Raw genomic sequence first — 26,154 nt, 5'->3', positions numbered from 1 at the left:
AAATGGGGTGTATAGAATACACCAACAATTGAGAAGTTTGTTTAATACAAAGAACCCACTCACAGTGGGATATATCTTCTTCCTGGGGGTATGAACAAAACAGGAACTGAGGAAGAAGAAAATTAACCTCTTGTATAGGTAAGCAAACCATATGTAATAACAGCTTATGATGAATGAATTATCTAAACCAAAAGTTCAAAGACAAGATCATGACCATGTCCTATGTATTTTCAACGGTAACCTCTATGTGAGGGGTTGTCTTTTAATGAGGCAATACATTTTTGGCCTTCTTCAGGTGTGAAGATTGGAATGGTTTTTCCATTTGAAAAAACTATGAATTTGAGGGAATCCCCATCTATATGGGATATTTTTGTCTCGGAGTGTGGAGGTAATAGCGTTAAACGTTTTCCTGGAATCCAGTGTTTCCTTGGACAGGTCCGCAAATATTTTGAGGTTGTTATAAGGCTCTGGAAAGGTTTTTTCATTTTTTAAGTATTGCAATATTCTTTCCTTGGTGTTGTAGAAATGAATTCTGAGAATTGCATCTCTGGGGATATCTGGTGCAATTTTTGGGGGTTTTGGGAGTCTGTGGATTCTATCTATGATTAGATCTGAGTCCGATAGAGTAGGAATAGCTTTTTTAAAGATGGATTTTACATGGTTTAAGAGGTTGTCTGTGTGGATATGTTCCAGAATACCTCAGATTTTTACGTTATTCCTGCTATTACGGTCTTCTATGTCAACCAATTTGATTTTTAGCCTTTTGACCTCTGAAGATAGATCATGGATAATATTGGAGGATTTTGTAGTAGTTTTTTCTACTGCATCAATTCTTGTTTCGTGATCAGAGATTTTTATGTTAAGTTGTTCAAGAGTGGTTTCAAACCGTTTGGCTTGGATGTCGAAGCTTTTTAACATATTTTCGTTTATTTTGTTAGCTAGATTAAGCATATATGCCTCAGTACTAGTGTTGTTGCTGAGGGAGGAGATTTGATTAGGGTTTGTGGCCAATAAGTTCGGTGGGGTTGTATCTTGGTCATTGTCTAAGGCTACGTTCACATTGGCGTTCCGCCAATGTGCGTCGCTGTTGCGCCGGCGACGCGCCCCTATGTTTAACATAGGGGACGCGTGCGTTTTTAGGGTGGCGTTTTTCGACACTTGCGTCGTTTCCGACGCTAGCGTCGGACGCAAGAAAATGCAACAAGTTGCATTTTCTGTGTGTCCGATTTTGGTCAAAAAACGACGCACGCGTCGCAAAACGCGCGCGTGTTTGCGCGCGTTTTTTCGTGCGTCGCGTCGCCGACGCAGGGCGGCGCAACGCTAGTGTGAACGTAGCCTAACTTGAGTTTATTTTTTAGTGGACTTGTGTTAGGGGAAGAGTCACTAAAGCTGGAGTAATCTTCTTCCCCTTGTTCTGTTCCTTGAGATGGTGTGGAGATTTTTTGTCTCTCCTCCTCTCGTTCTTTTCTTTTGTTGGACTGAGATGAGTCCATACTTTCAGGTTGACCCTCTATCTGAGGTAATTTTGGAGGATTCAATTTTTTTTATTTTTTGAGGGGTATTATAGGTTTTTCTCTCATCTCTTATGGGGGATCTGGATTTTTCAGGGCTCAAAGTGTTAACCTTGTCCCCTGGAGAGTAGCAGTGGTAATGTATTCTTTCCTCTCCTTGCGTTTTGGTTTGCTTAGAGAGTTGGGGAATGTTCGATTTAGGAATGGTTCCCTCTTTTTTCCCCATGGTGATGATGCTATACAGAGTATCTTCGTCAACAATAACTATCAAATATGCTTACAGAACTTACACAGATATTTAAACCTGTTGAGAAAAAGCAGAGTACTGATAGTAATTTATGACAATTAGATCTTTTCTTCCCTCCTGACAGGATTTGATAAGAAAAGAAAATACATTGCAGCAAATATAAACAAGAATTTAAGCAAGTGTATTCAGTAGTAATCTACCTCTCCAGAGGTTAGGGTCAGGAGCCTGTAGAGAGAGTACAGTAGATGTAAAAGAATTCTCTAGTCTGAGAAGACTGTGGAGGAAGGGGAACCACAAGGCGCAGCAAGCTCTGAAAAACGTTGCTGTAGTATAAACTTGTGGCCTGATACCAAAGGCCTTGCCAATGTCTTTTTATAGTGCTCCTGTATCAGGGGTGAGAGGGTGTTTGTTTTCCCACAGCCCCAATGGGGGGGATTTAGCAATTTATTTGTTGGAATGCAGACTGTGGATAGAGGGGTAGCACAAGGCACAGCAAGCCCTGATAAACACCGCTGTAGTATAAACGTGTGGCCTGATACCAAAGGCCTTGCTACGGACTGTTTATAGTGCTCCTATATCAGGGGAGAGAGGGTATTTGTTTTCCCAAAGCCCCAGGGAGGTTTAGTATAGCTTATTATTATTATTATTTATTATTATTATTTATTATTATAGCGCCATTTATTCCATGGCGCTTTACATGTGAGGAGGGGTATACATAATAAAACAAGTACAATAATCTTGAAAAATACAAGTCACAACTGGTACAGGAGGAGAGAGGACCCTGCCCGCGAGGGCTCACAATCTACAAGGGATGGGTGAGGATACAGTAGGTGAGGGTAGAGCTGGCCGTGCAGCGGTTTGGTCAATCGGTGGTTACTGCAGGTTGTAGGCTTGTTGGAAGAGGTGGGTCTTCAGGTTCTTTTTGAAGGTTTCGATGGTAGGCGAGAGTCTGATATGTTGTGGTAGAGCATTCCAGAGTAGGGGGGATGCACGAGAGAAATCTTGTATGCGATTGTGGGAAGAGGAGATAATAGGGGAGTAGAGAAGGAGATCTTGTGAGGATCGGAGGTTGCGTGCAGGAAAGTACCGGGAGACGAGGTCACAGATGTATGGAGGAGACAGGTTGTGGATGGCTTTGTATGTCATGGTTAGGCTTTTGTACTGGAGTCTCTGGGTGATGGGGAGCCAGTGCAGGGATTGACAGAGGGGAGAGGCCGGGGAATAGCGGGGGGACAGGTGGATTAGTCGGGCAGCAGAGTTTAGAATAGATTGGAGGGGTGCAAGAGTGTTAGAGGGGAGGCCACAGAGCAGGAGGTTACAGTAGTCAAGGCGGGAGATGATGAGGGCATGGACTAGGGTTTTTGCAGATTCTTGGTTTAGGAATGTGCGGATCCGTGAAATATTTTTGAGTTGGAGGCGGCAGGAAGTGGAAAGGGTTTGGATATGTGGTTTAAAGGAGAGATCAGTGTCAAGGATTACCCCAAGACAGCGGGCTTGTGGGACTGGGGAGAGTGGGCAGCCGTTTACTGTAATGGATAGGTTCGTTGGGGAGATCGCGTGAGATGGGGGAAAGATGATGAATTCTGTTTTGTCCATGTTAAGTTTTAGAAATCTAGTGGAGAAGAAGGATGAAATAGCAGACAGACATTAGCAAATAGCAGACAGACATAGCAAATGTCCAGTTCCTTTGTTGGAAGACTGTGAGAAGGGGAGGTACCACAGGGCACAGCAAGCCCTGAAAAACGCTGCTGTAGTTTAAACGTATGGCCTGCTACCAAAGGCCTTGCCAGTGCTGTTTATAGTACTCCTGTATCAGGGGTGAGAGAGTACTTGTTATTCCACAGCCCCAGTGTGATTTAGTACAGCAGATGACCTGCAGATCCTTTGTTAGAAGGAGTACCACAGGGCACAGCAAGCCCTGAGAAACAATGCTATAGTATAGCAACTATCTTGGGTTAGTACCCTGTTAAGGTGAAGTTAGCAAAAATAAGTAAGCTGAAGGGAGATGGGGACCATAAGGCCCAGCTTACCCTGAGAAGTATTGTTAATGTGACATGAAATATGCAAATAACATGCCTCCTTTGGCAGATTTAACAGCCCACAGCCCCAGGGAGGTATAAGTTAATGGAGCCACAAGTGTGGACTCTGAGTCCGGGTATATTAAGCGGGGTACAGCCGGAGTATTAATGGCACCTCAGTGTGGTCGAGCGTACCTGAGTTGACTGGAAGGCAGAAAGGCGGGAAAACGTGAAGGAAACCGATATTCCTCTGGTAGCAGGGGGGGTGGGAAATCACTGCAAGGCCTCACCGCAGCGTTGATGTTCGATGTCTGGAGTGTCCTCTCTGCTGGTGGTCCGGAGGGGAATCCTGATCTTGTATTCGGGTGCAGCGATGGCGTCCCTGTTTACCGCAGCGTCGATGTCAAGAGCTGCAGCCGTCTCCTTGTGTTCTCTGCAGTGGCGAAGGCTTCCGGGTCTGTGCTACGGGCAGGAGTGTGCTCCGGGGTTGAAGACACTGTTGTTGATGGCGGCAATGGCTGTCCTCACACGCTCCTAGTAGGCCTCAGATTGCCATGAGGTAAATAAATCTTCCTGGGTTAAGGGCCAATTTTTGTTCTTTTTGGTCTAAAATAAGCCTGGGGGAAGGCTGTATCAGTCACCCATATAAAATTCTGTGGATGGTTTGTAAAAGTAGGGATTAAAGTTGGATTGGAGGTTTTTACCTCAGGAGCTCCCTGATCGCACGTCTCACATAGCCAGAGACCGAAGCCACGCCCCCACATCAGTATTTGTAAGCCAAAACCAGGAGTGGAAAAATCAGAGGAAAAGTATAATAGAAACACGTCACCCCTTCTGTATTTTTCACCCACTCCTGGTTTTGACTGACAAATGCTGAGGAAAAATACTGACCCAAAAATGCTGCCGTGCGAATGTGGCCTTCAGCTTCTAACCAGAGGGGGTAAAAAGGAGCATCTGAGTTTCTGCTATGCACGTCAGTGGTTTGCCTCTTCGGGGGCAACTCCACAATGACTGCCTAAACTTTACATGATTCATTTTAGTATACTGTGCCTTCCTATATAGTGAAATAAAATTATGTCCCTAATCATACCCAGTGTATGCCAAAAGGACACCCAACGTGTGTAGAAAAATGAGATCCGATTATATCCTTACCCGGTCAAAGTAATGTGACCTAAACTGCAATTAGACAGTGCAGGCATAACTCCATTCTTCTCCAGTATTCATTGTTACAATAATAAGAATAACATGCCAAGTTTTGTGGTAACATTAAGCTTCTGTCACAAAATGTGTCCAGCCCTCTTACGATACATATCTCAGTTAGAAAAATAGGCAAATGATTGGCCGAACCCTGGTCCAACAACACATCAGTGAGCAGTGGCCATTGGACAAATCCCTGTGAAACACCTTCTAGCTGGTTGTAATCCCAGCGCTGCCCCTGATTTATTAGGCTGAGCAATAGATCAAGCTGGCATCACACCGCAACAATGTCACATTGGGCCTAAATACTAGAAAAGACTTCGGGGAGCCATCTGGAAGCAGGCAGTTCTGCAAAGCTCCCGTCCGGCGGCCACAAATTACTGATGTGGTTGCTGGACCAGGAACCTGTTAATCAATTCACTCATCTCTACTGAATCATCATAGAAGAAGTTTTTAATTGTCATCTTACTTCATGTAGGATCATGCGTGGATGTGAACAGGTAAATATTTCTCTTCAGCTCTCACTGTGAATCTTTTTACTTTACTAATTTCCGAAAATGTTGGTGCATGAAATTCATGAGCTTACATTTTTATCAAAAAAAATATAAACAGAAGTTGCTGGTCCCCTATTTAACCCCTTAGCGACCGCCGATACGCCTTTTAACGGCGGCCGCTAAGGGTACTTAAACCACAGCGCCGTTAATTAACGGCGCTGTGGAAAAAGTCCATAGCGCCACCCAGAGGCCGATTTTCTCCGGGGTCTCGGCTGCCGAGGGTAGCCGAGACCCCAGAGAACATGATTCGGGGGTTTTTTAACCCACCCCGCATTTGCGGCGATCGCAAAAAAAAAAAAAAGCGATCTCTTATCACATTGGAGGACAGAGAAAAGGGGTCCCAGGTGGCCCCCCCAATACTCACCTAGCTCCCCCGATGCTCCTCGTGTCTTCCGGTGGGCGCCGCCATCTTCAAAATGGCGGGTGCATGCGCAGTGCGCCCGCCGGCCGGCACCGGGAGAATCTTTGGGGTCTCGACTGCCGGGGGTAGCCGAGACCCCAAAGAGCACGATCGGGGTCGGTATTACCGACCCCTGTTTTGCGATCGCCGGTAATTAACTGTTTACCGGCGACCGCAAAAAAAAAAAAAAAAAAAAAAGTAAAGTGTAATTCTCTGTCCTCTGATGTGATCGCACATCAGAGGACAGAGAAATAGGGGGATTCGGGGACCCTAGCATACTCACCTAGGTCCCTGGATCCTCTTGCTGCTCCTCCTGGCCGCCGGCAGCAGAACATGGCGGACGCATGCCCAGTTCGCCCGCCATCTGTCTCCATCTGCCGGCCGGCAGGAGAACAGCAGTTGGGGCTAAAATTAGGGGTAGGGTTAGGGGTAGGGTTAGGGGAAGGGTTAGGGGAAGAGTTAGGAGTAGGGCTAGGGTTGGGGCTAAATTTAGGGTTAGGGTTGGGGCTAAATTTAGGGTTAGGGTTGGGACTAAACTTAGGGTTAGGCTTCTTTCACACTTACGTCGGTACGGGGCCGTCGCAATGCGTCGGCCCGACATACCGACGCACGTTGTGAAAATTGTGCACAACGTGGGCAGCAGCTGTAGTTTTTCAACACATCCGCTGCCCAATCTATGTCCTGGGGAGGAGGGGGCGGAGTTACGGCCACGCATGCGCGGTCAGAAATGGCGGATGCGACGTACAAAAAACGTTTCATTGAACGTTTTTTTGTGCCGACGCTCCGCCAAAACACAACTGATCCAGTGCACGACGGACGCGACGTGTGGCCATCCGTCACGATCCTTCGGCAATACAAGTCTATGGGCAAAAAACGCATCCTGCGGGAACATTTGCAGGATCCGTTTCTTGTTCAAAACGACGGATTGCGACGAAATGCCAAACGACGCAAGTGTGAAAGTAGCCTTAGGGTTGGGGCTAAAGTTAGGGTTAGGGTTGGGGCTAAAGTTAGGGTTAGAGCTGGGATTAGGGTTAGGGTTTGGATTAGGGTTGGTATTAGGGTTAGGGTTGGCATTAGGGTTACGCTTGGGATTAGGGTTAGGTTTGGGATTAGGGTTAAGGTTAGGGTTGTGATTAGGGGTGTATTGGGATTAGGGTTAGGTTTGAGGTTAGGGTTGAGATTAGGATTAGGGGTGTGTTGGATTTAGGGTTTTGATTAGGGTTATGGTTAGGGTTGACATTAGGGTTGTTTTGGGGTAAGGGTTGTGATTATGGTTAGGGTTAGTGATTAGGATTATGGATGAGGTTGGGATTAGGGTTAGGGGTGTGTTGGGGTTAGGGTTGGAGCTAGAATTGGGGGGTTTCCACTGTTTAGGTACATCAGGGGGTCTCCAAACACGACAGCCAATTTTGCGCTCAAAAAGTCAAATGGTGCTCCCTCCCTTCTGAGCTCTGCCGTGCGCCCAAACAGTGGGTTACCCCCACATATGGGGCATCAGCGTACTCGGGATAAATTGGACAACAACTTCTGGGGTCCAATTTCTCTTGTTACCCTTGTGAAAATAAAAACTTGGGGGCTACAATATCTTTTTTTATTTTCACGGCTCTGCATTATAAACTTCTGTGAAGCACTTGGGCATTCAAGGTTCTCACCACACATCTAGATAAGTTCCATGGGGGGTCTAGTTTCCAAAATGGGGTCACTTGTGGGGGATTTCTACTGTTTAGGCACATCAGGGGCTCTCCAAACGCGACATGGCGTCCGATCTCAATTCCAGCCAATTCTACATTGAAAAAGTAAAACGGCACTCTTTCTCTTCCAAGCTCTGCGGTGCGCCCAAACAGTGGTTTACCCTCACATATTGGGTATCGACGTACTCAGGAGAAATTGCACAACAACTTTAGTGGTCTAATTTCTCCTGTTACCCTTGTGAAAATAAAAATTTGTGGGCAAAAAGATCATTTTTGTAGAAAAAATGCAATTTTTTTTTTCACGGCTCTACGTTATAAACTTCTGTGAAGCACATGGGGGTTCAAAGTGCTCGCCACACATCTAGATAAGTTCCTTAAGGGGTCTAGTTTCCAAAATGGTGTCACTTGTGGGGGGTTTCCACTGTTTAGGCACATCAGAGGCTCTCCAAACGCGACATGGCGTCCAATCTCAATTCCAGCCAATTCTACATTGAAAAAGTAAAACGGCACTCCTTCTCTTCCAAGCTCTGCGGTGCGCCCTAACAGTTGTTTACCCCCACATATTGGGTATCAGCGTACTCAGGAGAAATTGCACAACAACTTTTGTGGTCTAATTTCTCCTGTTACCCTTGTGAAAATAAGAATTTGTGGGGGAAAAGATCATTTTTGTGTAAACAAAAGCGATTTTTTATTTTCACGGCTCTACGTTATAAACTTCTGTGAAGCACTTGGGGGTTCAAAGTGCTCACCACACATCTAGATAAGTTCCTTAAAGGGTCTAGTTTCCAAAATGGTGTCACTTGTGGGGAGTTTCCACTGTTTAGGTACATCAGGGGCTCTCTAAATGTGACATGGTGTCCGATCTCAATTCCAGCCAATTCTGCATTGAAAAAGTCAAACGGCGCTCCTTCACTTCTAAGTTCTGCGGTGCGCCCTAACAGTGGTTTACCCCCACATATGGGGTATTGGCGTATTCAGGAGAAATTGCATAACAAAATTTATGGTTACATTTCTGTTTTTACACTTGTGAAAATAAAAAAAATGGTTCTGAATTAAGATGTTTGCAAAAAAAAGTTAAATGTTCATTTTTTCCTTCCACATTGTTTCAGTTCCTGTGAAGCACGTAAAGGGTTAATAAACTTCTTGAATGTGGTTTTGAGAACCTTGAGGGGTGTAGTTTTTAGAATGGTGTCACACTTCATTATTTTCTATCATATAGACCCCTCAAAATGACTTCAAATGCGATGTGGTCCCTAAAAAAAAATGGTGTTGTAAAAATGAGAAATTGCTGGTCAACTTTTAACCCTTATAACTCCCTAACAAAAAAAAATTTTGTTTCCAAAATTGTGCTGATGTAAAGTAGACATGTGGGAAATGTTATTTATTAACTATTTTTCATGACATATCTCTCTGATTTAAGGGCATAAAAATACAAAGTTTGAAAATTGCAAAATTTTAAAAATTTTTGCCATATTTCCGTTTTTTTCATAAATAATCGCAAGTAATATCGAAGAAATGTTACCACTAACATGAAGTACAATATGTCATGAAAAAACAATCTCAGAATCAGCGGGATCCGTTGAAGCGTTCCAGAGTTATAACCTCATAAAGTGACAGTGGTCAGAATTGCAAAAATTGGCCTGGTCATTAAGTACCAAATTGGCTCTGTGACTAAGGGGTTAAGCAGTCAGTGGCCATTCGTTTAATGATCTTGTATGTAATAGTCTTTGTTGTCAGAATTCGGTGAATTACGAGAATGAAAAGAAGAGTCTCCATTCTGTGTTCGGGCAATATAATTTAAAAAAATGATCTAAAATATATTCATGTTTTAGGGGAAAGAACTAAATGACCTAAAGAGAAAATCTCCATCCGACCTCTGGAAAGAAGATTTGGCAGCGTTTATTGATGAGCTCGATGTAAGTTTAGACTTTATTCTTATGAAGAAGAATCTACTGCAGGAATCTAACAGGACACTAAATGATGGGATCATGCACTTGGCAATAGTTGTCGTTCTACTGTTGGGTTCCCACTGATGTGACTGATGTAAAATCCTCTACACCTCATGTACTTAATGAATTGTGTAGCAATATTTGAATATGATTTGAAAGTAATTTTTTTCTGGAATATGACAACACTGTGTGACCTCTTGCCTAAATCCAGGTTCTGTTTTGTTTTTTAAAGTACCCTACAGCACTACATAAAGAGATCCTAGAATCATCCAATTGACATTTCAGTATTTTTCCCATTATCATTGCAAACACCCAGATATGGATAAGAAAAGATCCATCATTCACAAGAGGTGGTGGTCATGGTTCGCCTCTTTGCCCAATGACGTCTGCACAGATCACCAAGCATGCCGAGAAAACTCTTCTGTAAAAGTCAACAGACTATTGTTTAAAGGGAATCTGTCACCTCATTTTGCCGCTATAAGCTGCGGCCACCGCCATTAGGGGCTTATCTACAGCATTCTGTATTCCTGTAGATAAGCCCACAATGTAACCTGAAAGATGAGAAAAAACAAGTGAGATTATACTCACCCAGGGGCGGTCCGGTGCGATGGGTGTCGCGGGTCTGGCACCTCCCATCTTCATACGATGTGCTCTTCCTTGCTTCTGTCGCGGCTCCTGCGCAGGGGTAATTCTCTGTCCTGTTAAGGGCAGCTTAAAGTACTGCAGTGCGCAGGTGCTGGGCCTCTCTGACCTTTCCCAGCGCCTGCGCACTGCAGTACTTTGCTCTGCCCTCAACAGGACAGAGAATTACGCCTGTGCAGGAGCCGCGACAGAAGCAAGGAAGAGCACATCGTATGAAGATGGGAGGTGCCGGACCGTGACGCCCATCGGACCGGACCGCCCCTGGGTGAGTATAATCTAACTTGTTTTTCTTATCTTTCAGGTTACTTCAGGGGGGCTTATCTAATAATAATAATAATAATAATCTTTACAACATTACAGAATGCTGTAGATAAGCTCCTGATGGCGGTAGCTGCAGTTTATAGCAACAAAATGAGGTGACAGATTCCCTTTTAATATGTTAAATTTGGCTAATGTAGAGTATCTAAATCAGGGGTGGTTAATTAATTTTTCCAAGGGGCCAAATAGGAGACCCTGACACTGGTGGAGAGCTGAAACAGGCCAAACTTATCAATTTTATCACTGGATACTGAGCAGTATTAAATCTGTTGACCAGCAGCTGCGGCTAATCCGTTACAATAAGGCTTATTATTTGGTCCTCATACCTTGATCAACTGCTCCCAACTTAATAGGATGTCCACACTGCACCCCCTACGCACAGTGTTTTGTGCCCACACAGCCCCTCACGCGGTATGAGGTCTGGGGGCATCCACTACTCCAGTCTATGTAGTATACGGAGGCACCACACAGCTGGAGAGATGTAATGGCGTCATGGCACCTACTGCACACTCAATCACACAGACTTGACGATTTCCTGTTCTATTATTGTATTCATTGTTATCTGAATCCCAAGGATGTTGGTACCGATGAAATTGAAATGCCAAGCGGAGGGAGGCTGCATGATGCGGGACACCAAATTATCCTGCCCTATGGATGTCCCAATCCATGGTCTGCACAGGAACAGCCAAAGGTCCACTATAAGTGATGGCTGTCCTCATGATCATGTGGAGAAAATGTAACAAAAAATTACAATACTAAAATAAAAACAGAAAAAGAGTATGTTCCATTGTCTGATATTCAGTATTCAAAATAATATATCTGATATATTGCTTTTAAAGGTCAAAAGGTATTGGATCTCGGTTATAGTGTGTTGACTAGATTTAAAGGAAATCTAGTCTGGGACCATCTGTTATGTGCCGTTTTCATCTTAGTTTAGCATTTGCTTTATACTTTTTAATCTCTCGCAGATTTTCCATGCAAGACACAAAGTAATTTTAACTTTTTTGTTGTTTAGAAAGTGGAGGCACAGGAAAAAGAAGACATTTTAGCTGGATTTGCAGGCAAAGCAATAAAAGGTAAAATAGGAAAACCCAAAATGAAGAAGCTGCAGCTGGAGGAGACCTTGCCGTCAATGTACGGCAGAAGAATAGAGCCCCAGATCAGTGCAATGAAAGCCGATGTCAGTAAGAAGATGCTCAAGAAGAAGAAGGTGATGACAGTGTGTCATAAGGTGCAAATTACATTTGTTTTATGGCTCACAATGACATTTTCTTTACATTTTTTTTTGAAGGGTGAAATGGATTCTTTAGCTCTGAAACTAGAGTTTGATGATGAGTTTGGTACCATAGCGGCGGAGGGAGGTGGCGAAGACTCACAGACAACTACCCCAGTAAAACCTGTAAAGGTTAAGCGGGAAAGGAAAGAGAAGGAGCCTGGTATGTGAGATCACACTGCCCTTACATGTTTGATCCCATTGGTATTGTGCATAATATGAGAAAAATAGGTGGTCAACCCAGGATATGTACCAGACCTCACAGTATTAAAAAATGGTAAAACGCCCAGGAAACCACTCGCTTATTATTACGCGCAGCCAAGCAACCACATGCCACAGCTTGTGTGTAAAAACTTTAGCTAACCTATACTGTTCACTTAAGTTAAGTCATTACATTGGTTCTTCCAAAATTTACAATGTCCGTATTACATAAATATCTGTGTTGTCTTTCACTTTCTTAGGTTCTCGGGCTAAAAAGAATTCTCTGACTCCAAAGTCATCTGTGAAAAAGGGAAAGAAAAGGAACCCCTGGTCAGAAGATGAATCAAAGTCGGAGAGTGATATCGAAGAAGCCGAAGTGGTGGAACCCGTAGTTATACCTCGAGATTCCTTGCTGAGAAGAGCGGCTGGTAAGTGGCGAAGCTTTCTAGCAGGATTGGATTGTGGTGTACTGTCAGCATGTTTGGCCAGGAGACGTAGGACCGCTGACGTCCATACTGCATTGATAGGTGAAGGCAACTACGCATTTCTCTATCGCCTCATTGGGGGACACAGGAACCATGGGTGTATGCTGCTGCCACTAGGAGGCTGACACTATGCAAATAAAAAAGTTAGCTCCTCCTCTGCAGTGTACACCCTACCGACAGGAAGTAGGATATTCAGTTTAGCTTAGTGTCAGTAGGAGGTGGACACGGGTCTTTCATTAGACCCTTATCTACCTCAATGTGCGTCGTTTTCTTTCAGGTTTTCCGGAAGGGATACAGGGTGAACAGTCACACCTGTAGTCCCACAAAGCGGACTATGAGTACGGCGTGTACTGCCACCCCGTATCCTCATAGATCCCTCTCCAGGACCAAGATCCTAGCACAGAAGCGTGCTCAGAAGTCCGGTCCTGGCTCCGTCCCCCACCCACTCGCCCACCAGAGCCTGTCGGTTGGAGGTGACGAGGACGTCCACCATCGGCTCCATGGACGTCTCATTCCCCTCAGGTTAGTAACTGCGTGGGATGTTTAGGTGAGTATTTTCCCCTCCCATTCCCAGATCACTCGCAGTGTGGGGGAGAAGATGTCCCTTTGGAAATGCACGATTTTTACCTTTATTTTTATGAGTGGTCCCAGTGCCAGCCACACGGGCAGAATCTCTTCGCACGGCGGCCTTTCAGGCCACGCTCCCTCCTAGCTGCAGAAGGCTAGGGATGCTGGATCTGTCTCCTCCTTCGGCGGCCGCAGTGCTCTCCCTGCAGCCGCACTGCTCGGCAGCCGCGAGGTCTTCTCATACGGCGCGACAGCCTGGCAGGCTGCCGCGCCACTTCCCCTGCGCCCACACCACTCGGCGGCTGCAGTGCGTCCTGTGTCTGCGCGGCGGCCTTGGCAGGCTGCCGCGCTGCTTAGTCCCTGCGGCTCACTGCTCCGGCGCCGCGGTTCTCTTTTCCGGCGGCGCCGGCCCCTAATTTAGGTCCCGGCTTCGGCCGGGGCCTACATCCGGTGCCGCGACTCTGCCACTTCCGGTTTGTTCGGGCGGGCTTTTCTCCCGCCCGACAACCTTCTCCCCGCATTCTCCGCCCACCGGCGCCATCTTGGTGCTCCCACTACAGGCGGTTTGCTCTGTCCCCATTTCTATACAGAGCGGCTAGCTCCGCCCACTACTCCCAGCCGCCCCATTCGGCCAGGGATCACAGCTATTGTGCTGGGGAGCGTTCTCCTCCGGACCCGGTGGCTGTTCGCGCCAAGGCCCCCCCCCCCCCCCCCCCCCCTGGGTTCCCCTCCTCCCCCTTTTGATCTACGTGCTGGTCCTTTCCAACCAGTGTGTTCTGCACCGGCCGGGTTCCCCGCCTCCATCTTCATGCTGGTGCCCTGGACCTGTGTCCTAATACTTGTCACAGTTAACAACCTTGGAGCAGGCTACAGGATACTACACCTGCTGTGAGTAGCGCTGCTTAGCTGTATGGCCCTCCTCTCTGCATCTCTCCTGTTCCCCTAACCTTCTGGCATTCCTTAGTAGGTATGCTTACCATGCCTAATCCTATAGGAGGGTGTTCTCGTCCTCCTTTCATGCAAGCCGGTCACTGGTGTAATTATATTCTATAACCGTGCAGACCCGTGCAGCCACTGGCGTAATGCAGTCACTGGTGTAATACGTAATAGTACTCTAAAGCAGTCAATGGTATATCAGTACTCTAGACCCATGCAGTCACCGGCGTAATGTGTAATAGTCCTCTGGAGCCGCGCAATCATTGGCGTAGTAGCTCTCTAGAGCCGTCACTGGCATAGTAGTACTAAAGCCGTGCAGTCTCTGGTGTAATAAGTGCCCTAGAGCCGTGCAGTTACCAGCGGGGTTTGGTAGTATGCCCCACGCTGCCGTCATCTGTGCCACGGTCCGCCCCTCACCCTCCACAGGGAGATGGACCATTATAAAGCCTGCCATATGGCGTTCTCTTCATAGAGGTTTCAGTTGCACATTTCTCCTTGGAGTCTCTGCTGTTGTGATTTCTGCTATTGCGGACCTGTGCCTTGATTTTCAACGGTGGGAGCCTCAGCTATTTCTCTACACACAGCGATGCTAGAGCCCTGGCATATCAAACGCTTCCATTTCTCCTGCTCACAGGCACCCGCCCTCCATCTTCCTGCAGCCCCCTCCGGATGCAACCATTACACTGCTCTAAGCAGAGAGAGGAGCTGCTCCTACCCACTGCACGACTGCAGTGTTCAGACCTGACTTCCAGCTGGTTAAGAGTCCATATTTCCCAGCAACGTCTGCTGTGGCTCAGTGGATAAAGAATCTGACCACAGATCGCAGGCGCAAAGGTTTGAACTCAGGTGCACAACAGAGAGTAGTGTTTTGGCTCTCTGTTGACAAGCCTACTATTCTACCTTCAGGAGAATGAGCATGGCAGGACATACTTCAAGACAGACTCCGTGCTGCGGCTTACTACACGGAAGCTGTTATTCTGCATAAGGCCGTCAGGTATCATGACCTAGACCGCAACACAGAATCAACTCTCGCCTATACCCTTCTCCAGGGTTCTCCCGTACTCTATCTGCCATAGTCACAGGATACCAGGGGCCGATCGCAGCAGTACTTCCTCTGCCATAGTCGCAGGATACTGAGCCAATCGCAGCAGTACTCTATCTGCCATAGTCGCAGAATACCGAGAGCCGATCGCAGCCGTACGCTATCTGCCATAGTCGCAGGATACCGGGAGCCGATCGCAGCAGTACTTTATCCGCCATCCAGGTTTCACACGCACCACCTTCCAGGTAGAGTATGTTATTTGAAACGGATCAGTCGTGTCTTGGATTAACCACCGCAGTGGTTCCGGCGTTCTGTACTGTATTCAGGTAAGTCAGGTGCATTCCCCTACTCCTCCCGTCGATTGCAGCAGTGCTATCCGCTATCCAGGTTTTAGATGTCATCTTCCAGACACATTGTCAATACCTGCCGTCGTCCCAGTGGATTAGACGTGCCCGAGATCGATTGCTGCATTGGTCCTGCTCTTTTGATCTAGAGTCAGGTATGTCAGAAACGCCCTCTATCACTCTCTTAAGGGTCTTTTGCAGCATCTGCCTAGGCTCCCCTTTAGTCACCACTCAGAGAGAGGTGCCCGGTATTTATCACTTCTGGTTGGGTGCCGCCGCAGTTACAATCCGCATTCAGGTGAGTCAGAGGCGCAACTTTTATCGTGTGCTTCACGTTCAATAACGTCTGTGGTCTATTAGCAGCTAAACAGAACATCTACCACGTACCTCAAGGCGGATCTCGGTGCCACAGGATGGACCTCAGTGGCAGCATAAGTGGCCAGTCCACTTTCAGGTAGGTCGGACTCGCCGGTGTCAGGTACCGACTGGTTGCAGTTTTTCTTCAGCCACGCACTGGGCCTTAATTGCGTGTTGCTCCCCAGGGACCTTTTCTCTCCATTCGGTTATTCGGGCCTACCACCAACTATCCAGTAGGTCAGTTTACAGTGCTGTCCTAGATCTATCTGCACTATCCAGTGCGTTACTCCTATCATATAGGATTTACAGTATTATACGTTCTGGATGTCTTTTATGGAGTCAGAGCCCATATAATACCTTGACCCAGGATTGTTAACGGCACTATCCTAGGGGCCTTTGAACTACCTCAATACAGAGCTTCCTATTTATGTGTCTGTACTTAACTCTTTTTTCTTACAGACACTGGATTCAACCCCGAGCAGCTCCAGGATTTTATTTCCGACTGTGGCAGGAACAGGTTCTTCCACCTCGGATAGGAATTGGATCTTACTCCATGCAAGCATCGTCCAGTGTACAAGTCTGCTATACGCCTGGATCCAATGATGGGTTTTTGTGATAATACGTGCCTTCCTTCAGCAGGATTCGTATCCCTTTCACTGTTATCCTCGTTTGTGTGTATCTTATACTTACGTAAGTAGATCCACACACTTCCATCCTCTCCCCGTTCCAGAGGGTCCGGGACGGATAGGGTCACTCATGTCGTCGTAGGTAAGGATCTTCCTTTTGGCAGTCAAGTTTTGTTTTGTTTTTTTTCTGGGGCCTATGTACTCCTTCTAGGGCCAACCTGCCATGGAATTGACATACTCCAGGTTTTCCATGGACTCTCCTCCCTTGACTGCTCATGTCCGATTGTGCCTATCAATGCCCATCTTGTCATGCTTTCTAGCAGGTTCCCAGTACCCTACTCTCAAGTCTTTTCTTGTCATTTCAATGTAATGGTCTTTTCTGGGTTTTCTCTTGGAATCCTTAGTTCAACAGTTCCAAAGAGGGAAGCGTCTCGGTTTTCCTATATTCCCTCTCTCCTGAGCTCACTGCGAACTGGACCTCTTCTCAGTCTCTGGACCTTTCAGTTTCCAGCTTTTCCACCGATACAGTCCTCCTCTCCAACAGAGAACATCCCTCAAGGATACCAACGACGGACTAATAGTCCATGGCAAGGTCGACCATTGAAGTGTCCGCCGCTACATTGTACCCTACCTTTGTCTCCACCTAGACAGCAAGGTTTATAGATGCATGGGCTAAGCTGCTCCATCAGGGCACCCTTCATGGAGTCCGATCGGAGAAAATCGCTGTCCTTGTGGACTAATTTATTCCTGCAGGAAGTACATGGTATCCGTCCCCGCGGATGCAGGTGCTGCTTGGACCTCTAGCTATAGGGTGCCCTTCCGAAGGATCTTTTTGCTTAAGGCGTGACAGGACTTATCCTCTAGGAAGTCCCTCACAGCTTGCCTTCCGAGGGTTTCCGTCAGTTTGTCTCCAACTTGAACCAATAATTAAGGGGGTCATCGGAGGGACAGGGTCCTCCTTGGACCGCGTGTGCTTTCCTTTATTTTATGGAAGCCTTTATCCAGGTCTTCCTTTTTTCTTCAAGACATCGGACACTCCTGCATTTTTGCGAGGGGCGAGTCCTTTTTCGTTTTATACCTTCTTTTTAGGCTCTCAACCACTTCCAGAGTCTGTGGCAGCAGTTTTGTACATTCTGTGGATCACCGGTTCAGTACTCTGCCCTTACCTTGCCGAGGTTCTCCATGGTTCTGTTCATCATTCTTGATTCCCTTCCCTTCGTCCTGCTCGGACTCATCCTTTGTAGCGTTCTCTCATCACACTACCGGTCAGGGCGAGGTACGTCTACTCAGCTAAGGCCCCGTTTTCAGTATAGGGCTCGGCGTAGAGAGGCCCTCCGGCCTCCAAATCGACGTATGCCCGCAAAATCCGGTCAGCAATGTTTAGATTTACCAGGTCAGAGCAGTGCTCCTCTTTCCAGTTTTTAAGGCGCACTCTACCCGGGCAGCGGGCGCCTCCCGGCCGTGCACATATAGGGCCTCTGCCTTGCACATCTACAGACCGATGATCGGTCCTCCACATGTTCGCGAATCTTCCATGCCTAGCTTAGGCGTATGCCGGCTTAGGTAGGAAGACCTTGCAGGCGACGGTGGTGAGTTCCTCTGACCTAGATTGGAGTTGACTGCTGTTCCCGCCCCAGGGACTGCTTTGGGACGTCCCATGGTTCCTGTGTCCCCCAATGAGGCGATAGAGAAAACAGGATTTTTGGTTGCTTACCGTAAAATCTGTTTCTCGGAGCCTTCATTGGGGGACACAGCACCCTCCAAAGTTGAACAGCTCTGTTTATTGTGTTATACTGTTAACGTTTGAGTTCTTTGAACACTCTTTGAGTGTTTGAAACTGTTAATCACAGTACAGCGCTGCAAAATTTGCTGGCGCTAGATGAATATAGAGTATTATTATTATATTATTATTATTCTTTCTCTTTTACACGTTGCTTCTCCTACTGCTTTCTCACTAACTGAATATCCTACTTCCTGTCGGTAGGGTGTACACTGCAGAGGAGGAGCTAACTTTTTTATTTGCATAGTGTCAGCCTCCTAGTGGCAGCAGCATACACCCATGGTTCCTGTGTCCCCCAATGAAGGCTCCGAGAAACAGATTTTACGGTAAGCAACCAAAAATCCTGTTTTTAATACTACCTTTATTAAAATGGAATAGTCTTTTACTATTTTCCTGAATTATGCGAGTAAGTGCCACATCTGTCCGTACATTTTACCTGGTATTGAAGGTCAACCCTATCTTCTTCAATAAACCTGAGTTGCAATACCAGACACACAAACATCTGGGACCCACATCAATTATATTTTTATGGGAGTTCTGAAAATGTCAGAGCTTCTATCCTGTGGGCCAAAGATGTCTGAGATGGAATAAAATGGCTCTTACATTGGGACGCAAAATATTTTTACATAAAACTGTGATATAGTCTGCCTTCACATCAAGCTTACCACCACAAAATGTGCATGGCAATATATGAACATGATGAATGGGTCAGTTTTTTGGCCTAAGGATAATGAAAACCCATATCCTAATCCTATTTTTTTTTTTCCCTTTACAGCTGAGCGACCCAAGTACACATTTGACTTTTCAGAAGAGGAAGATGCAGATGATGATGATGACGATGATCAAATTATTAGTAATAATAACCTGAATGAGAATGACTTAAAGCCCAAATCATCTCCGATTCCAAACAATCAAAATGATGATGACGCTCATTCGGACAGTCCGGAAAAAGAGGATTATGATTTCTCATCTTTAAAATCCACAAAATCCACAGAGTATGTGGCTGTCATCTTTTCCAGATATTTGGTTCTGGAGTGACCGCATTTATAGGTTAATGTTTTCAAACATCTATGTGATTCCTCGATTTTTCTCTTTCTCTATATAGAAAGTCTATAGAAACGCAGAAGAAGAAAGATCTAGACGATATATTTTCTTCAAGCTCATTTTCTACGAAAATAAATGACGGTAATGTATTTAATTTTTTTATTATTATTGAAAGATTAAAAACAGAAAAGTAGGACTTTGATCACTCAGGTTCACATTCAGAGCCTAACGTTTTGTGTAAAGAAAAAAAAAAAAAGCCTAAGTAGTTAAAAGTCCAAAGCAAAGCTTATACATTTATAGGTGCACATGTCTTCACAAATCTTCATAGTTGAAGAGACTGAAAATATCCACAAGGCCTCATTCAGATGTCTGTTTTTTCCAGGTGTGTCCTATACTTAAAAAATGCCAGCGTCGCATATAAAAAAGCCCTGAACTCTGAAACAGTTGGGCGGATTTAAAGAACAAAAAACAACGGAATACTCCTGGGAGGAGCGGGAATAAAATAGCCTATTTAAAAAAAAAAAAAAAGTAATCTGTATATTTAGGGGAGCAGCAGGAAGAAAATATGCAAAAACTGTGATAGAATGGATAAATGGTTGTTGGTAGCAAGGAGTGATTAGATGAGGTGCTGTCCATCTTTTCACCACTTTGGTAGGACAAATCCTCCCCTCCACACCGAAGGCAGTGAGTGGGAGACATGGCTTAGCTCCTGAGACACAAGATTACTTTCTATATTTCTGATTTAATTTTAATATGAGACAAATTAGGAACAAAGATTATGAAGGCGGAAGTTCTGTGATCATCTGTTTGGTGCATTTTCTGCGTTTTGGCTTTATCAGGAGCTGGCATAGTCAACAGCTATCTCGCAAATGTATTAGGCTAGGTTCACATTGCGTTAGTGGGTGTCTGCTAACGGACTCCGTTACATGGCGCAATTGTCGCAATTAACGCTATGTAACGGATTTGTTAGCGGACACCCATTGACCACAATGTACTAATGCATCGCTAACGTATGCCATTTTTGGCACGCGTCTGCGATGTGCAGTTATTTTCGGACGGACCTCGAACGCTGCTTGCAGCGTTCAGGGTCCGTTCTTCGCTAGCGCATATCGGGCATCTGCGCTAGCGGGATGGCCAAACGCAATCCCTTTTTGGACATTGCATTAGCGCAATCCGTTAGCGTATCCGCTAAACGGATTGCACTAAACGCAATGTGAACCTAGCCTTCTAGTCCTACTTGAGGTGGAAAAAGTCACCATTTATTGCACGACATGCATCCTAATTTGCTGCCTTTTGCCTCAAAGATTATTAAATCCCCCTCCCCAATGTGTGGTGTAAGTACTGACTCCCTGATTTTTGTGTTTGTTAGATGACACCACAAAATATAACAGTGATGATGGAGAATCCTCCCCCCTCTACTCCTCACCATTCAGCTACAAATCTTCAGCGAAAACAACCAGCAAAACATCTACTAAAAAAGATAAAGGTAATGTCTCTTATGAAATAAAAATTGGGCATGTGACAAGATTAATGTATAGCGACCCTCCTCCTTCCTGACGAGGCCAAATTTTTAAATTCTGATCAGTGATTCTGACCTTTTTTTGCAACACGTACTTATCGTTAGTGGTGAATTTAGGCTGATATTTTTACGATTTATTTGTGAAAATATTGGAATTTGGGGAAAAATTTTACAGTTACCACACAATATTTTAATAAACAACATTTATCACATGTCTATTTTACTTTACATCAGCATCATTTTTTAAACATATTTTTGTTAGCAAGTTACAAGGGTTAAAAGTTGACCAGCGATTTCTCAATTATCCAACAAGATTTACAAAACCAATTTTTTTTTTTTTAGGAACCACATCACATTTGAAGTGATTTTAAGGGGCCTGTATGGCAGAAAAAAAAACAGTGACAACATTCTAAAAAGTGCACCCCACAAAGTGCTCAAAACAACATTCAAAAAGTTTACCTTCAGGTGCTTCACAGGAATTAATGGAATGTGGAAGTAAAAAATGAAAATTATACTTCTGCTCACAAAAATGTTGAATTTTAACCAAAATTTTGCATTTTTACAAGAGTGACAGGAGAAAATGGAGCATATTGTTTGTTGTGCAATTTCCCCTAATCACGCCGATACTCCATATGTGGGGGAAAACTACTGTTTGGGCACTCGGAAGGGAAGGAGCGCCATTTGACTTTTGGAACACATAATTTGCTGGAATACATAGCAGACGCCATGTCAAGTTTTCAGAGCCCCTGATGTGCCTAAACAGTGGAAACCCCCCACAAATGACCTTATTTTGTAATCTATACCCCTCAATGAACTTATCTAGAAGTGTTGTAGGCACCTTGGGCCCACAGGTACTTCACAGAATTGTATAATGTTGATCTGTGAAAATGATTTTTTTCCCAAAATTTTTCATTTTCTCAAGAGTAATAGGAGAAAATGGATGGTAAAATTTGATACAAAATTTTTCCTGAGTACACCCATATCCCATATGTGGTGTGGTGCGGTGACCCACGTTACAGCCAGGGGCGCTGTGTGTGCACTTCAAGATGTGCTTGGAGGCATAAATGTGATGAGACAAAGTCTGGCAGGAGTGTAAATGGCCGGTGTGTGTGTTGCAGAGGAAGACACTCTGCGCTGTCAGTCTGAAGTTTGGTTGGTGTTCTGGGACCTGTAGTCCCACAAGTAATTGTGTAGTTCTAATGGGAGATTGGCAGGGCTAGTTATGAGAGATGGGAGGGTCAGACTAGCCACACCCACCCACACTCCCACCCAGGGGAGTGGTTACAAATATGTAATGTGACCAGGGTGTGGGTCACATGTTCCTGTGTGGTTCCAGTGTATGGATCCGTTTGGTCCATGTGCAAGGTCCTGGACGGTCGGTGTTGGAGTCTCCTGGTATTGGAGAAGTCCTGCAAGCACCTGAGACCGTGGACCTGATGTACGGTCAGTGTTGGATTGTCCTGGTATGGGCTGGAGTCCTGGAAGCTCTGAGACTGTGAGTCCTGCAATAGCCTGGGTGTTGGATTGTCCTGAAGTGGGCTGGAGTCCTGGAAGCACTGCTGAGGCTATGGACTGAATGCTCGAGGATGTTGGATTGTCCTGGGATGGGCTGGAGTCCTGCAAGCACCTGGTAAGAGTGTGAGTCCTGGAATGGTCAGTGTTGGATTGTCCGCCGATGGACTGGAGTCCTGTAAGCACTTGGTAAGATCATGGACTGATGGCCTGTGTGTTGGAAGTGCCTGTGACTGGTCTTCCTGGAAGCGCATGGAAAGGCTGCATCTACAGAGCCTGGGATGGTTTCTGTGTTGGGGAAGCTACAGTTCCTACTGTGGGTCTGGACTATCCGAAGTGTCCTGGTCACAAGGACGGTGATCCCAGTGAGGCAGTTTCCCTGTAAACCAGCACTGGCAGGAGTCAGTGTGTGGAGCCGGAGCTCCTGTAAGGTAACTCCAGGTAACAAAGGGTTACGGCCAGACACGGACCTGCCATTGGAACAGACTATCGGTGGTTAATGTGTTCCGTTGATATAAATGATGAACTGTTTGTGTTATGGCTTATGGCATTTAATAAACTGGAATAGACTGTTTCTGTGGACACATGGCAGGGCTCAGAAGGGAAGGAGTGCCTACTGAATTCTGAATCACAATTATGTCTGGAATATCTTGTGGACGCCTTGTCACATTTGAGGATCACCAGACATTCCCAAACAGCAGAAACTCACACAAGTGACCCCATTTTAGAAACTACACCTCTCGAGAAATTCATCTAGGGGTGTAGTGAGCATTTTCAACCTTCAGGCGATTCACAGAATTGCATAACTTTAGGCTGAGTAAATGGCAAGTTACCCTTTTTTTTTCCACTGAAATGTTGCTTTGGACCCAAATTTCTGAGGGGATAATAGGAGAAAATAAACCCTGCAATTTGTTGTGCGGTTTCTCCTCACTACACAGATACACCACATGGGTTGAAAACTACTTTTGAGGTATAGTTCAAAGCTCAGAAGTGAAGGGGCACCATATTGTAGTGCAGATTTTGATGTTATGGTGTGAGGGTGCCATGTCACCTTGTCAGAGCCCCCGAGGTGCCAAAACAGCAGTACCACCCCCCATGAGTGAACCCATTTTACTAACTACTCCCCAATTAATTAATCTAAGGGTGCAGTGAGAATGTTGACTCCACATGTGCCCCATCATAAAAATAGTTTTAACCCCAAATATTATACTTTTCACAAGGTGAAATGAGGAAAAATGGCACAAACATTTGTCACCCAATTTCTGCTCAATGTAGAAATGCCTCATATGTGGCTGTACAGTGCTGCTTAGCCACATAGCGAGACCCGAGAGGGACGGAATGCTGTTTGACTTTTGGAGTCCCAGCCTTCTTGGATAGGGCCTGTGCACAGTATATACCGTTTGGGATCATAAAAATAGTTTTAACCCCAAATATTATACTTTTCACAAGGTGAAATGAGGAAAAATGGCACAAACATTTGTCACCCAATTTCTGCTCAATGTAGAAATGCCTCATATGTGGCTGTACAGTGCTGCTTAGCCACATAGCGAGACCCAAGAGGGACGGAATGCTGTTTGACTTTTGGAGTCCCAGCCTTCTTGGATAGGGCCTGTGCACAGTATATACCGTTTGGGAATAAACATACTAGAAATAGGAGGAAACCAGTATGGCTAAATAGAGCTGTAAGGGGCGCAATAAGTGACAAAAAGAAAGCATTTAGAGAATTAAAGGAAGTAGGTAGTGATGAGGCATTAAATAAATACAAAAAATTAAATAAATTCTGTAAAAAGCAAATCAAGGCAGCAAAGATTGAGACAGAGAGACTCATTGCCAGAGAGAGTAAAAATAATCCTAAAATATTCTTTAACTACATAAATAGTAAGAAACTAAAAAATGATAGTGTTGGCCTCCTTAAATAGTCTGGGTGAAATGGTGGATGAGGATGAGGAAAAAGCCAATATGCTAAATTACTTTTTTTCATCAGTATTTACACAAGAAAATCCCATGGCAGACAAAATGACTAGTGATAAAAATTCCCAATTAAATGTCACCTGCTTAACCGAGCAGGAAGTGCGGCGGCGTCTAAAAATCACTAAAATTGACAAATCTCCGGGCCCGGATGGGATACACCCCCAGTACTGCAGGAATTAAGTACAGTCACTGATAGACCATTATTTTTAATCTTTAAAGACTCCATAATAACAGGGTCTGTGCCACAGGACTGGCGTATAGCAAATGTGGTGCCAATATTCAAAAAGGGGACAACAACTGAACTCGGAAATTATAGGCCAGTAAGCTTAACCTCTACTGTGGGTAAAATCCTGGAGGGCATTCTAAGGGATGCTATACTTGGAGTATCTGAAGAGGAATAACCTCATGACCCAGTATCAGCACGGGTTTACTAGGGACCGTTCATGTCAGACTAATCTGATCAGTTTCTATGAAGAGGTAAGTTCCAGACTGGACCAAGGGAACCCAGTGGATGTAGTGTATATGGACTTTTCAAAAGCTTTTGATACGGTGCCACACAAAAGGTTGATACATAAAATGAGAATAATGGGGATAGGGGAAAATATGTGCAAGTGGGTTGAGAGCTGGCTCAGGGATAGGAAACAAAGGGTGGTTATTAATGGAGCACACTCGGACTGGGTAGCGGTTAGCAGTGGGGTACCACAGGGGTCAGTATTGGGCCCTCTTCTTTTTAACATTTATTAATTACCTTGTAGGGGGCATTCAGAGTAGAATTTCAATATTTGCAGATGACACCAAACTCTGCAGGGTAATCAATACAGAGGACAATTTTATATTACAGGATGATTTATGTAAACTAGAAGCTTGGGCTGATAAATGGCAAATGAGCTTTAATGGGGATAAATGTAAGGTCATGCACTTGGGTAGAAGTAATAAGATGTATGATTATGTGCTTAATTCTAAAACTCTGGGCAAAACCGTCAATGAAAAAGACCTGGGTGTATGGGTGGATGGCAAACTCATATTCAGTGGCCAGTGTCAGGCAGCTGCTACAAAGGCAAATAAAATAATGGGATGCATTAAAAGAGGCATAGATGCTCATGAGGAGAACATAATTTTACCTCTATACAAGTCACTAGTTCGACCACACTTAGAATACTGTGCACAGTTCTGGTCTCCGGTGTATAAGAAAGACATAGCTGAACTGGAGCGGGTGCAGAAAGAGCGGCCAAGGTTATTAGAGGACTGGGGGGTCTGCAATACCAAGATAGGTTATTACACTTGGGGCTGTTTAGTTTGGAAAAATGAAGACTAAGGGGTGATCTTATGTTAATGTATAAATATATGAGGGGACAGTACAAATACCTTTCTGATGATCTTTTTAATCATAGACCTGAAACAGGTTTAAGGGGGCATCCTCTACGTTTGGAGGAAAAAAGGTTTAAGCATAATAACAGATGCGGGTTTTTACTGTAAGAGCAGTGAGACTATGGAACTCTCTGCCGTATGATGTTGTAATGAGTGATTCATTACTTAAATTTAAGAGGGGACTGGATACCTTTCTGGAAAAGTATAATGTTACAGGTTATATACACTAGATTCCTTGATGGGGCGTTGATCCAGGGAACTAGTCTGATTGCCGTATGTGGAGTCGGGAAGGAATTTTTTTTCCCCAATGTGGAGCTTACTCTTTGCTACATGGGTTTTTTTTGCCTTCCTCTGGATCAACATGTTAGGGCATGTTAGGTTAGGCTATGGGTTGAACTAGATGGACTTAAAGTCTTCCTTCAATCTTAATAACTATACTATACTAAAGCTACCAGTGGTAATATGGCGAGTGCTGCTCCTGTGCCCGCATGATCACTTTGATGTAAATTAATGTAATTTTGCAGGAACCCCCTTCCTGACCATGACATAAACCTAGGTCAAATGTTGGGAAGGGGTTAAAGCATGACCGTTTTCTTGTTTTA

At 45.0% G+C, this 26,154-nt stretch overlaps 1 protein-coding gene across 2 annotated transcripts in view; it reads left to right on the top strand.

The window, feature by feature from the left end:
* Window positions 1–26,154, top strand: part of TOP2B (DNA topoisomerase II beta) — a 149,379-nt gene that overhangs the window by 86,837 nt on the left and 36,388 nt on the right. For both annotated transcript variants that reach the window (XM_069729994.1, XM_069729995.1), the window contains exons 27-33: window positions 9,451–9,534; window positions 11,543–11,737; window positions 11,819–11,963; window positions 12,262–12,429; window positions 18,914–19,133; window positions 19,244–19,323; window positions 20,552–20,668. In XM_069729994.1, coding sequence (XP_069586095.1) covers window positions 9,451–9,534; window positions 11,543–11,737; window positions 11,819–11,963; window positions 12,262–12,429; window positions 18,914–19,133; window positions 19,244–19,323; window positions 20,552–20,668 — 1,009 coding nt within the window. The remainder of the gene's footprint in view (window positions 1–9,450; window positions 9,535–11,542; window positions 11,738–11,818; window positions 11,964–12,261; window positions 12,430–18,913; window positions 19,134–19,243; window positions 19,324–20,551; window positions 20,669–26,154) is intronic.

Source organism: Ranitomeya imitator, chromosome 6 (assembly GCF_032444005.1).
Source record: "Ranitomeya imitator isolate aRanImi1 chromosome 6, aRanImi1.pri, whole genome shotgun sequence".
Taxonomy (NCBI): Eukaryota; Metazoa; Chordata; class Amphibia; order Anura; family Dendrobatidae; genus Ranitomeya; species Ranitomeya imitator.
Note: the sequence above shows the minus strand (reverse complement) of the source record. Positions and strands in the feature narration are given on the sequence as shown.